A 14,069-nucleotide genomic window follows, 5' to 3' on the forward strand; every position below is an offset into this window, starting at 1 on the left:
TTACTTTTTTGTGACAGTCTATTGTATGTACAATTTTATTCCATGGTATAATACACCATTTTGAGTTTTTGACTTATTTATTCTTTTTAGATGTAAACAGTGTCTGGATTTGATTCCATGGTATTGCATTGTGCTGTTTTTGGTGAGTAGATTAAGATTTTTTTTCTTATTTACATTATGTTGTGATAAATGTACTTAGATAGAACCAGAATTTATAGGTTTTTGAACAATTCTTTAAAGTATGCCCTGTTACTATTATTCGTTATTTTTCATACAGCTCTTCTCTGTATCTTGTAGATAGTCTGATGTTCTCAGCACTTATTCACCAATACATTACCCCATAACTGGGGATTGAAGGCATATATCCGAAATAGGCTACTTTGAGGCATGAAGTATTGTATTCTGGCGCAAGGATTCTTAGGGCATAACATGCTGAGGATAGCCTATTTGCCAAAATCCTCAACTGTTCTGTTCATTCAATTGACAGTCTACATTCAACCCTAAGAATTTGCTATCAGTTACACAATCTAGTATATCGTTGTTTATTTTCAATGTAGTATCATTGGATTTTTTATTTAGTCGGAAGTTTATACAATTTGTCTTTTTCACGTTTTAAGTTACTCTGTTCCTTAATGACCAGTTGTGGACGTCTCTAAGAGATTCATTAGATTTTTCTGTTAACTGTGTTAAATTTTTGTTTGTAAAAACTACGGTATTGTCATCAGCAAATAGCATATTTTCTCCGTGCCTGACACTCTGTGAAAAATCATTTACATACATAAGGAAGAGGATTGGGGCAATAAACTTCCCTGGGGGACGTCTATATTAAATAGGTTTCGGATCTGACAAGTGTTTTACTACTAGTCTTTTAGAAACATATGAGATTTCAATTCTTTGCACCTGATTTTTCAAGTATGACAATCCTGTTCTTTACCATGCCCCTTATCCATAATAGTTCTAACCTGCGTAATAAAATTATGTGGTCAACTGCGTCAAATGCCTGTGACAGTTGTACATAAACGCCTGTTGCGTTCATGCTCTTGTCTGGTGCTTCGAGTACGACTTCAGATAAACTGTACTATAGCTGCCTGTGTACCTCTTGTGGGCCTGAAACCGAATTGTTAATTGCAGAGACAGTTGTATTTGTTTAGGTACTTCACTAGTCTATTTTTCATTATCTTTTCTATTGTTTTGGAAATGCAAGATAACAAAGAAATTGGTCTGTGGTTTTCTACATTTTCTGTATCATCATTTTTAGTACTCTTTGCAACTCTTTGTAATTTGTAAAAGAAATGTTGTGTCCTTCCTATTTTACTTCCCCCTAACCTGCAGAAGCAAGTATAATTCGTTTTCACATGGCGCAGCATGACAGTATACTGTGCGTAGGGGAAGTAGGCCAGAGGTCCGCTTAACGACGTTGTCACGTTGCCAACCTATCAGCGAGCAGGTCACTCAATGCTTGCAGCGACTTCTCTGTGAAGGACTCCCTCATAAGAGGCAAACAAACAGAGAGGTTTGAACAAGCAAGTCAAAAGTCAGCTGCACTGTTCCACGTGTTTCCCATATGGATTCTCTGCGTACAGATCGCGAAGATCAGTTTTGTCTCTGTTTCTTCGCCAATCTCCAACTGTCAATTCACCGACTCCATACTCAGCAGCAAGTTTTTTTTAATGTTTCTCCTTTGTCTAGTGTTTCCATAACCTCCAGTTTCACATTCAACGTCACAAATTTCCTCTTACTCCAGCCATTCATTGCAATGTATAAATTAAAACATTAATAAACACACAGTTACACACGAATAGTACACTGTACATACATTCAACTCTTTAAAATTAACGTGACACAAGTGGGCTCATTACAATACAGATGTTAGTATACAACCAACAGACATACACGTACAGGTGGGCTCATTACAATACAGATGTTAGTACACAACTGCAATACAGATGTTAGTACACAACCAACAGACATACACGTTCAGCAAGGGAGTACTGTATTGTTAGTTAGGCGTACTGATTTTAAGGACCACTGTTGCTGAGTAGTCACAAAAAAAATGGTAACAATAAGGATGTTACAATTGATTGTCAGGCGGTCCCAATCAGTGAAGGATCGTCAAAGAAAGAGCAAGTGCAACCCTCGAAACCTAATGGAACCTATCCATCTGTAATAGAAATGCATCAGAAGTCTGAGGCCACGGTTATTTCTACTCATTGTGAACGAAAACCGTAAGTGGGACATTTTTACCGGTATTTTACACGGAAAATTGAAAGAAAATTCAAAATGTGGTACATTCGAAAGTGCGTAAAACGTATACGCAGACAACGTATGAAAACAGGTTTTTACTCTAGTTTTATGTAAAATTTTGATTTTCTTAAAATCCAGCTCGAAACACGGAACTTCGAAATACCGGGGCTCGAATTAATGGGGCCCTACTCAATTCCTCGATGCCTTAGGTGGTGGCCTATCAACCGATCCCTTCTTTTAGCCTAGTTGTGCTATAAACAACTTTTCTCTCCGAGTCGATTCAGTACCTCTTATTAATGATCTGGTCTACCGATCTAATTTTCAGTATTAGTCTGTAGCACGACATTTCAAATGCTGTTCCCTTCTTGATCTTTGCTATCGTCGCTATGCTATCTATCGCAGTCACAATGCAGTGCGCTGTAGCGACACTCTCCGGCGAGTTATGTTGTTCATGAAGGCGATCTGAAGTTGGTCACGCACGGCAGAAACCGGTTACTTAATACGAATATTGTCTCTGAAATCATTCACTGCAAACAAGGCTGCAATAGAGAGAATGGAATGCTAGCAACACTTATTGATATTTCTAGTTTTTCAGTTGCTTACTAGGACAGGGAAACTAGTCCCACCACAGCCGAGTAGTTACCTGTGTATAATAATTTCTCCTGGTCTTCTGGAATTGGCCGCATGGTATGCAGTGTACAGCGAGGGTCGGTGCTTGGGAGTGGAGGAAGTTTCTGAGGCACCAGGTAGGTCTCTATCTGAAAGAAACAAAGCTAGTAAGATTTGTTCATCCTTTGTGACCAAGTTCTTACAAGTAAGTTCTTCGCTCAGCTGAGACGGGGATAAAGCTTTCAGCAGCGGGAGTTTGTGTGGTCATTTTCTTTTATGTGGCATCACATCTAAAGCATTTTGTTAGGCAAGGAAAGGAATATCAAGATGATATACGGTATCAGTTTAAGGAGCCCTCGTATAGCATTGTTGAAACTTTCAAGGATTCTAATTTAACTGTATACATTTCTCCCGAGAGCTGTAACTAGCAACAGGATTTAGTTCAAATGAAATTGCAGCATTTACTAAGTAAATTCTAGAACGGAACAAAATTTGCACGCACGAGGTTTGTTCAAAAAACTGCGGTACATTCGTAGTATCGCGCCAGTGGTGTGTTGGAGCGAAATGCGGTTGACATCCCTGCACACGCCTGTGTTCAATGTGTAACTACCGAAAGTTTCATTGTCGTATGTCTGTTAGTTATTGTTCAGTGCTGCATTGAGTAGAACGCTGTGTTGCACAGTTTGCGAATTTCTAGATGGCAGAGTAATGAAGCAACGCGTCTGTATTAAATTTTGTGTGAAACTCAAGAATACCTTTACAGAGACTCACTAAACGATGCAGGAAGCCCACGTTGAGGGTGCTTAGGCCGTACTCGGTGTTACGAATTGTTCACGCGGTTTAGAAATGGCCGGACGTATGTTAAAGATGACCCTCGATAAGGGTGCCCTTCGACATTTACCGACGAGGTTCGTGTCAGGGACATCAACGAAATTGTGTGAGTCAATCGAAGACTGACTGACCGAGAGAGTGCAGAAGAATGTATCATTTCAGTTAGATCATGTCATGAAATCCTGGCACAGCATCTTGGAATGCATTGTGCTGCCGCCAAGTCCGTCCCACGAATCGTGAGTCAACACCAGAAAGATTTTCGCCTCGCAATCTGTGAAGCGCCATGAGAACGAGATATTCCTCAAGAGAACCTTAAAATGTTGATGAGAGGTGGGTCTACAGTTATGACGTTGAGACCAAGCTTCGATCTTCAATCTTTAGAATGGGTCGGGAAATGTTCTCCAAGACCAAAAAAAGCTCGTCAGATCAGGTCAAATGTCAAAGCCATGCTGATAGCTTTCTTTAAAAATGGTTCAAATGGCTCTGAGCACTATGGGACTTAACTTCTGAGGTCATCAGTCCCCTAGAACTTAGAACTACTTAAACCTAACTAACCTAAGGACATCACACACATCCATGCCCAAGGCAGGATTCGAACCTGCGACCGTAGTGGTCGTCGGTTCCAGACTGTAGCGCCTAGAACCCTCGGCCACCCTGGCCAGCAGCTTTCTTTAACTCTGAAGGATTAGTTCATCATGAACTGTTAATTGATGGTACTATTGGGATGTGTCGCGTCGCCTGTGAGAAAATTTGAGAGCGGCCTGTAATGTGGCGAGGCAATTCGTGGCTCTTGCATCACGATAACGCACTCGCACATTCATCCCTGTTGGAGCATACTACTGCACAAAAAACGAAATCACTGTGCTGCCTCATTCTCCGTACTCTCCAGATCCGGGCCCTGTTGACTTTTTTCTTCCAGAGTTGAAAACCCCTTTGGAAGGACGAAGATTTGCAACGATAGATGAGATAAAAGAAAATTCGCAGATGGCCCTTCGCGCGATTCAGCAAGAGGCGTACCAAGATTGCTTCCGTAAGTGGAAACGGCATTGGGAGCGGTGTATCAATTATGGAGGAGAGTATTTCGAAGGAGACCGTGCACAACACGTAAAAGGTAAAAAAAAAAGGACTCCGTCTGCAGGCCATGAGTGGCCTTCCGGGACCATCCGACCGCCGTGTCATCCTCCATGGAGGATGCGGATAGGAGGGGCGTGGGGTCAGCACACCGCTCTCCCGGTCGTTATGATGGTACTCTTGACCGAGGCCGCTACTATTCGGTCGAGTAGCTCCTCAATTGGCATCACGAGGCTAAGTGCACCCCGAAAAATGGCAACAGCGCATGGCGGCCCGGATGGTCACCCATCCAAGTGCCGACCACCCCCGACAGCGCTTAACTTCGGTGATCTCACGGGAACCGGTGTAACCACTGCGGCAAGGCCATTGCCCATAAGTAAAAGGTAAGGTGAACAAATTCTGAGGAGAAAGTTCCGGAATTTTCTGAGTAGATCTCGTATACGCTGTTTGTTCAAAAGTATCCAGGCAGCTATTAGTGGGCAGTTAGAAATTGAGTGACCACTGTTCGCCTACATGACAGCCTGAACTCTGCTGGAGACACTTTCAGCGATATGACTGAATATCTGAGCAGTAGTTGGCAGTCCATTCTACCTCAAGAGCCGAAACCTGAGTTGATAGTGATGTCGGACGCTGCAGTCTGGATTGAAGTCGACATTGTAACTGATGCCGAAGATGTTCCATCAGCTTCAGGACGGGGCCCTGGACAGGTCAGTCCATGTTGGGAATGCTATAGTCGACAAACCATAGCCTCGCAGATGCTGTGTTGTCATGCTGATACAAACAATAATCTCCTCCGAACTGTTCCTCTACTGTACGCAGTACACGATGTTGTGAAACGTGTTCGTATCTTTCCGCATTTGGTGTTTTCTTCAGCGCCATAAGGGGGCCACAACCCAACCACGAAAAACACCCCTATACCCTAACACCACCTCCTCCGTACTTCATTATTGGCACTATACATAATGGCAGGTAACGTTCTCCATAGATTTGCTAAACCCAAACCCTTACATCGGATTGCCACGAAGTACAGCGTGATTAATCTCTCCAAGTGACTCGTTTGCAGTAATCCACAATTCAGTAGCGTCACTCTTGTCACCATTTTGAGCGTCGTTTAATACAGACTACGGAAGTGTGTGGGCTACTTCAGTTTTTTTAACACTCTACGCGCAATCATTGTGTTAACTGGGCTGCTGGTAGCACTATGGAACTCACGAGTGATTGCTTCCGTCAGTTTCATGCGATTTCTTACAACCACCTTCCGTGACGCTCGACGGTCTCTGTCCGTCAGTATGTGAGGTCTGCCTGGTCTTGGTTTGTTTGTGGTTATTTCTTGTTTTAGAAGGGGTGAAATGTCCCTGATGAATTTGTTACTCAGGCGTCGCCCGCTTTTGAAGCAGCTGAGTTCTCCTGGTCGGATCCTACTGCTGTTACTGCTTCTCTACTGGCAAGACAACACTTCTCCCAACTTGTCTTATACTGGCAGGTTCCCCACTCGTGAAATTACGTAGGGGTATCCGGTTATTTTTCCTCAGATAACGTAGACCAGTTTCTTGAACGAATGTGTAACAGTTTCTTGACCCTTGTACAGAACGCTGCTTCCATTTCCAGCTGAGTGTCAAGAAAATGAAAAACACTGAACGCCAAATTCTCAGACCTAAGCTGTAGTGTTTGCTTGTGACACACTGTTTATTCACAGTATTTTGCAACCTCGTTATGATGCAGTATTCACAGGTATGTAGCGTACTGAAAGAGGAACAGTTTTTTTTTCTTTGTGGTTGTAGGTCATTAGCGCCCAGACTAAATTATGAGTGCACTGCGAGGCACAATGTTAAAACAGCAACTAAAAAGGACAACACTATAAAAGGCACATTAACAGGCAAGGGATTAAAAGAAAACAGCATAATCAAATGTCCTTCGACAGGTTTGTCAAGTGGATAAAACGAAGAACGCGAGCAGCTGCTCCTGGGTCATCCGCTAAAATTTCATCCAGAGTGCATGGCAGCCAAGATCGATGCGCAGTGTATTAAAATTCGGACAGGACGTTAAAAATGTGGCGTACTGTCAGCAATTGCCTACATGGGCAGAACGGCGCCGGCGCACCCGTAAGCAGATGGCGGTGGCTGAACCGGCCGTGTCCAATCCGTAAACGGGCCAAAACGACCTCCTCCCACCAAGAAGGGCGTGAAAAGGTCGTCCAAGCCGTGGGGAGAGGTTTCAAGGCTCGAAGCTTGTTTTCAGTAAGTGTAGACCAATCGGCATGCCACAGCGATAAAATGCGCTGACAAATGACGCTGCTAAAATCAGATGAAGGCACACAACAAGAAGCTGTCCGAGGCTGGAGGACCGCAGCCTTGGCCGCGGCATCTGCAGCTTCGTTCCCAGGGATACCGACATGGCCAGGAACCCACATAAAGGTAACCGGAGAACCGTCGTCCCCAGCTGCTGAAGAGAGCGTTGGATCCAGTGCACGAAAGGGTGAACCGGATACGGATCACTGAAGCTCTGGATGGCGCTCAGGGAATCAGAGCAGATGACATACGCAGAATGCCGGTGGCGGGGCATGTACGAGGTGCATTCAAGTTCTAAGGCCTCCGATTTTTTTTCTAATTAACTACTCACCCGAAATCGATGAAACTGGCGTTACTTCTCGACGTAATCGCCCTGCAGACGTACACATTTTTCACAACGCTGACGCCATGATTCCATGGCAGCGGCGAAGGCTTCTTTAGGAGTCCGTTTTGACCACTGGAAAATCGCTGAGTAATAGCAGCACGGCTGGTGAATGTGCGGCCACGGAGAGTGTCTTTCATTGTTGGAAAAAGCCAAAAGTCACTAGGAGCCAGGTCAGGTGAGTAGGGATCATGAGGAATCACTTAAAAGTTGTTATCACGAAGAAACTGTTGCGTAACGTTAGCTCGATGTGCGGGTGAGTTGTCTTGGTGAAACAGCACACGCGCAGCCCTTCCCGGACGTTTTTGTTGCAATGCAGGAAGGAATTTGTTCTTCAAAACATTTTCGTAGGATGCACCTGTTACTGTAGTGTCCTTTGGAACGCAATGGGTAAGGATTACGCCCTCGATGTCCCAGAACATGGACACCATCATTTTTTCAGCACTGGCGGTTACCCGAAATTTTTTTGGTAGCGGTGAATCTGTGTGCTTCCATTTAGCTGACTGGCGCTTTGTTTCTGGATTGAAAAATGGCATCCACGTCTCATCCATTGTCACAGCCGACGAAAAGAAAGTCCCATTCATGCTGTCGTTGCGCGTCAACATTGCTTGGCAACATACCACATGGGCAGCCGTGTGGTCGTCCGTCAGCATTCGTGGCACCCACCTGGATGACACTTTTCGCATTTTCAGGTCGTCATGCAGGATTGTGTGCACAGAACCCACAGAAATGCCAACTCTGGAGGCGATCTGTGCAACAGTCATTCGGCGATCCCCCAAAACAATTCTCTCCACTTTCCCGATCATCTCGTCAGACCGGCTTGTGCGAGCCCGAGGGTGTTTCGGTTTGTTGTCGCACGATGTTCTGCCTTCATTAAACTGTCGCAACCACGAACGCACTTTCGACACATCCATAACTCCGTCACCACAAGTCTCCTTCAACTGTCGATGAATTTCAATTGGTTTCACATCACGCAAATTCAGAAAACGAATGATTGCACGCTGTTCAAGTAAGGAAAACGTCGCCATTTTAAGTATTTAAAACAGTTCTCGTTCTCGCCGCTGGCGGTAAAATTCCATCTGCCGTACGGTGATGCCATCTCTGGGACGTATTGACAATGAACGCGGCCTCATTTTAAAACAATGCGCATGTTTCTATCTGCCTGATAGAGGGCAAATAGCTCGGCTGTGAAGACCGAACAATGACCATGGAGCCGGTATTTGAAACTGTGTGCCCCGACAATAAAAGAACACCCGACACCGTCATTGGTCTTAGAGCCATCGTATTAATGAACTTCGAACGAAGTTCGACAAACCATGAGCGGTATACCGAAGCTGGGGTAACCTCCTTTGGGAGCGAGCTTGTGTCAAGGTGAACGCGAACCTGAGCCTGGAGCCAAGGTGGCGTTTGGCTCTCGCCCACTCGAATATATCCGAAGGTGGCGGGTTGAAGAGGTCAGGCATAAAAAGTTCTTGGGTTCAATTTTCACTGGTTGTAGACATCTAGCAGTGCTACTGTTATGCATGAAATAAGTCGTAAGTCATGTCAAGGGCACACCATGAGCTCATTAAAAAATTATTGATCAAAAACCACAAAACATTTTGATCGTTTGAAGTCATTTTTCAAAATCTCTGCATAGGTTTCGAGCCAACCGCTCGGTTGAAGTTAATGACTAGAAAATGATAGCCACAAGAATCTTCATTTCTTGAGATGAAGTGAATAAGCACCAAATATGTGCGGTAAGCACTGAACATTTGACTATTTACTAAAAAGCTCAAGAAGCAAGATTTCACAGTTTTTTAAGAAAAAGTTAAAAGATAACCAGAATGATTTTTAGCAACAGATCATAACTTCAGACCATATGGGGATTGTCTGGTTAAGTGTAGTTGCATGAGCACCACTAAAAATAACGATGTGTTCATTAATATTAACACTAATTATGTATAAACGTCCTGTAAACTGACTCGTTCCACATCATTTCCATGAAAAGATCGTTCAAATGATCTATGAAACATGTAACTAACTAACTTCATCATGTCCCCCGAGACAAAACTGTAGTCAAAATAGTGCGCACCCAATGTTCAGTTTCACGAAACAAAAACAACTAAAACAGCTATCTTAATGCAAATGACTAAGTGTTCTGTTCCTGTCACATCCATGTGTAAACGGAGTAATTAAAATAGTGCAGACCACATCTTCTGCATGTTGGTGTTTGCACTAATCGAGTATCGTGAAGTTTTCGGGTCAAGGAGAGTGCGTGATACAACCAGAAACGCAAATTATACAGGGTGTTTTGGGAGGAAAGGTCAATATTTTAAACAGGGATAGTATAAGTAATTTTGAACAAAAAATGTTATACGAACATAGGTCCGCAAATGCCGCGCTAGGGAGGTATGGGTATTGAAAGAAACTTTAATTCTGCAAAATTGATGTGCACAACGTGAACGTGTACGCGATACAACAGGACCGTAACGTGATTTTCTTGCAGACAATGCACGGGTACATGCTATGCAACCTATCACGTATTATGGTCATGTGACGTACGTACTACATAGTACAATCACACGTTGTTTGCGCAGTTGTGCCGTGTAAGCCGCATTGTGTAGTGTACCGGCGAAGGATTGGTTAGCTGTAGTGTATGGTGTTAACTGTGTTCGTACAAGCGCTGCTAACAATGCCACACGTCTACAGTAATGAGGAATATGCAGTTATGGTGTATGTTTATGGCTTCTGCGACGGTAGTGCTACCGCTGGAAGAGAAAAATACCACAGGCGCTTTCCGACTTGACGATTATCTGATCGCAGGGTGTTTACCAAAGTGCTAATCACTTTGCGTGCAACAGGCTCTCTTCCAAGTAGACATTTTTCGTCAGAGCGTGCACGTCAACATACTTTGCCAGAACAGGAAGAAATTATCGCAAGTGTTGAGCGAAGTCCCAGTACGAGCATAGGAAGAATGTCCCTGCGTATGAATGTCCCACAGACATGTGTATGGGAAACATTACATGCAGAAAACCTGTGTCCATTTCACATACAGCGTGTCCAAAATCTCCGCGTTGGCGACAATGCCCAACGACTTCATTTCTGTCACTGGGTTACTGAGAATAGTCATTTGCTTCCATACATACTATTCACTGACGAAGCCCAGTTTTCACGACATGGAATAAACAACACACGAAATAATCATCGATGGTCAAGGGAAAATACACACGCTACAATGGATAGCAATTTTCAAGTTCGTTTTGCCATAAATGTTCGGTGTGGCATGATCGGTAACCTTTTGATAGGTCCATTTACTATCAATCAGCGATTGACGGGAGAGAGGTACCTGCATTTTTTGGAAAATTCATTTGTAGAACTATTGGAAGACGTTCCTTTAGCCAAGCGAACTGGAATGTACTTTCAACATGACGGTGTCCCTCCACATGTTACCTTACGTGTGAGGGACCATCTCAACCGCACCTACTGTAATCGCTGGACTGGCCGTGGCGGTGCTATTAACTGGCCTCCAAGACCACCTGACCTTACACCTTTAGATTTCTGTTTATGGGGTTGGATGAAATCAGAGGTGCACAAAGTGAATGTATATACATGAGATGAACTGCTTCGTCGCATCATGTACGCTGCTGAATTGATTAGGAACCAACTACAGGCAACTGAACAAGCAACTCAACATGCAGTCGCTAGAGCGCAAAAGTGCATTGACGTTCATGGTGGGATATTCGAACCCGTTCTGTGAACTGTAAAACGTCTGTATGATAAATGTTAAAGCCGTTTGTAAAAGATGTAGTACGTCTTTTTCAACTGAATACATGTAACATGCATGTTGTAATGCATTACGTACTAAATGCAAGGTAAACAGACATTATGTAAAAATGTGTAACATAACTGTACTTCTCTGAAAAATTGTTTTCGAGAAAATCACGTTACGGTCCAGTTGTATTGCGTATACGTTCAATTGTGCACATCAATTTTGCAGAATTAAGGTTCCTTTCAATACCCATATCTCCCTAACGAAGCATTTTGCGAACCTGTGTTCATATAACAATTTTTGTCTAGAATTACTTATACTATCACTGTGTAAAATATTGACCATTCCTCCCCTAACACCCTGTATAGTCGCTGTGACGTCACCACAGTGCGTATTTAGAACTATCGGTATTCAGTGACTGCCCAAATAAAGCACATAACACAATGGGTTTTTCTCATATGAAAAGTATCTGAGGTTAATCCCGTTAACTCACTGTTCATCATCATCATCTTCATCTTGCGAGTATTCTATGACTGGCGCCACTTCTAGCTTCCTGTGTTCCACTTCCTCCGATCCTGCCAGTCTCCTTCTTGCAAAAAAAAAAAAAAAAAAAAAAAAAAAGGTTCAAATGACTCTGAGCACTATGGGACTGAACATCTTAGATCCCCTAGAACTTAGAACTACTGAAACCTAACTAACCTAAGGACATCACACACACCCATGCCCGAGGCAGGATTCGAACCTGCGACCGTAGCAGTCCCGCGGTTCCGGACTGCAGCGCCAGAACCGCACGGCCACCGCGGCCGGCCTCCTTCTTGCAGTCCTCTGACATCCACTGTATCATGGACCTCTCGACTCCAACTCCTCCTAGGTCGTTCACGCTTCTTCTGTCTTCTGCCACATCGGTTATCGTCTGTCCTTTCCAAATGTCCATACCATTTTAGACATTTCATGTCTCTGGTGTCTATTATTGACTTATCGACACCCAAAGCTTCTGTAATGGTGGCATTTGATACACGGTTCAGGTTGGAGATGCCACGACTTCACCTCTAAATGGCTATCTCTAGTGCAAGCAATTTGTTTCTCTGACGCTTGTTTATCAAATGTTCAAATGTGTGTGAAATCTTATGGGACTTAATTGCTAAGGTCATCGGTCCCTAAGCTTACACACTACTTAACCTACATTATCCTAAGGACAAACACACACACCCATGCCCGAGGGAGGACTCGAACCTGCTCCGGGACCAGCTTGTTTATCAGCCACGTTTCTGCTCGATGCATAGCGATGTTTTCAACAACTGGACAGTATATACCCCGTTTGGACCATTTTGTTATTTTGGTATTCCAAATGACCGAGTTCAGTTGTCATAAGGCCCTCCGGCTCTGTCCTATTTTCTTATCTATGTCACCTTCACTTTTTACGTTTGATGACATCATAATCTTCAGATACTTAAAAGACTTACATCCACTGATCACACTGGCTCGAACGTCCAGATATTCTATGGCAGGGCCGTCCACGGCATACAAACAGCAAGCGAGCCAGATGTACGAGCCACGTGTGGGCCGAGGATCGGGCAACATACCAGCTTTGCTCGGTACCTCACGGAAATACGCAGTACATCGCGAATACTCATTCATTCATTTTTTTGGGCGGCAAAATTCTCTCTGGTCGGCAGAATTGTGATGTCAGCGCTATTTACCCTTCGTTATTTGTTTGTGGTATAAAGGACTTCCACAGATCCATGTGGCTATTTGAAGAAAGACGCAGGTAGCGATCTATCACCATAAGCATTCAGAAATGAATGGGAATGACAGAAGAAAGGGAAGAGAATTCTCAGTATCTATTATGCTGTCGCATAATCGACAGGTACTGCGAATTTGCTTGAAACGACATTGCAATGCCATGCAAAAAGAATTTAAAGATTTCGTTGACAATGAAAGAACAAAAAATTACAACCATTGAAAGGTGGGATTTATTGCTCTGAGCATCAGAATGCACTCTGTACTAAATTTGCAGGCATGGAGAAGGTGAAGAAATTGTTGCTTTGAACAGTAAAACTTCTGAAGTCGCACGTACACTACTGGCCATTAAAATTGCTACACCAAGAAGAAATGCAGATGATAAACGGGTATTCGTTGGACAAATACATTATACTAGAACTGACATGTGATTACATTTTCACGCAATTGGATGCATAGACCCTGAGAAATCAGTACTCAGAACAACCACCTCTGGCCGTAATAACGGCCTTGATACGCCTGGGAATTGAGTCAAACAGAACTTGGATGGCGTGTACAGGAACAGCTGACCATGCAGCTTCAACACGATACCACAGTTCATCAAGAGTAGTGATTGGCGTATTGTGACGAGACAGTTGCTCGGCCACCATTGACCAGACGTTTTCAGTTGGTGAGAGATCTGGAGGATGTGCTGGCCAGGGCAGCAGTCGAACATTTTCTATATCCAGAAAGGCCCGTACAGGACATGCAACATGTAACACGTCTGAAATGTAACGTCCACTGTTCAAAGTGCCGTCAATGCGAACAAGAGGTGACCGAGACGTGTAACCAATGGCACCCCATACCATCATGCCGGATGATACGCCAGTATGGCGATGATGGATACACGCTTCCATGGTCCGTTGACCGCAATGTCGCCAAACACGGATGCGGCCATCATGATGCTAAACAGAACCTGGATTCATCCGAAAAAAAATGACGTTTTGCCATTCGTGCACCCAGGTTCGTCGTGGAGTACACCATCGCCGGCGCTCCTGTCTGTGATGCAGCGTCAAGGGTAACCGCAGCCATGGTCTTTGAGCTGATCGTCCATGCTGCTGCAAACGTCGTCGAGCTGTTCGTGCAGATGGTTGTTGTCTTGCAGACGTCCCCA

At 44.0% G+C, this 14,069-nt stretch overlaps 1 protein-coding gene and 1 pseudogene across 1 annotated transcript in view; both read right to left on the bottom strand.

Moving 5' to 3' along the window:
- LOC126092829 (protein ATP6V1FNB-like) overlaps positions 1–14,069 on the bottom strand; it is a 101,536-nt gene that overhangs the window by 80,128 nt on the left and 7,339 nt on the right. Inside the window, exon 2 of the mRNA XM_049908558.1 lies at positions 2,888–3,002. Coding sequence (XP_049764515.1) covers positions 2,888–3,002 — 115 coding nt within the window. The remainder of the gene's footprint in view (positions 1–2,887; positions 3,003–14,069) is intronic.
- Positions 5,009–5,126, bottom strand: LOC126093825 (5S ribosomal RNA; annotated as a pseudogene).

The sequence above is a fragment of the Schistocerca cancellata genome, chromosome 7 (genome assembly GCF_023864275.1).
Source record: "Schistocerca cancellata isolate TAMUIC-IGC-003103 chromosome 7, iqSchCanc2.1, whole genome shotgun sequence".
In the NCBI taxonomy this organism is placed as follows: Eukaryota; Metazoa; Arthropoda; class Insecta; order Orthoptera; family Acrididae; genus Schistocerca; species Schistocerca cancellata.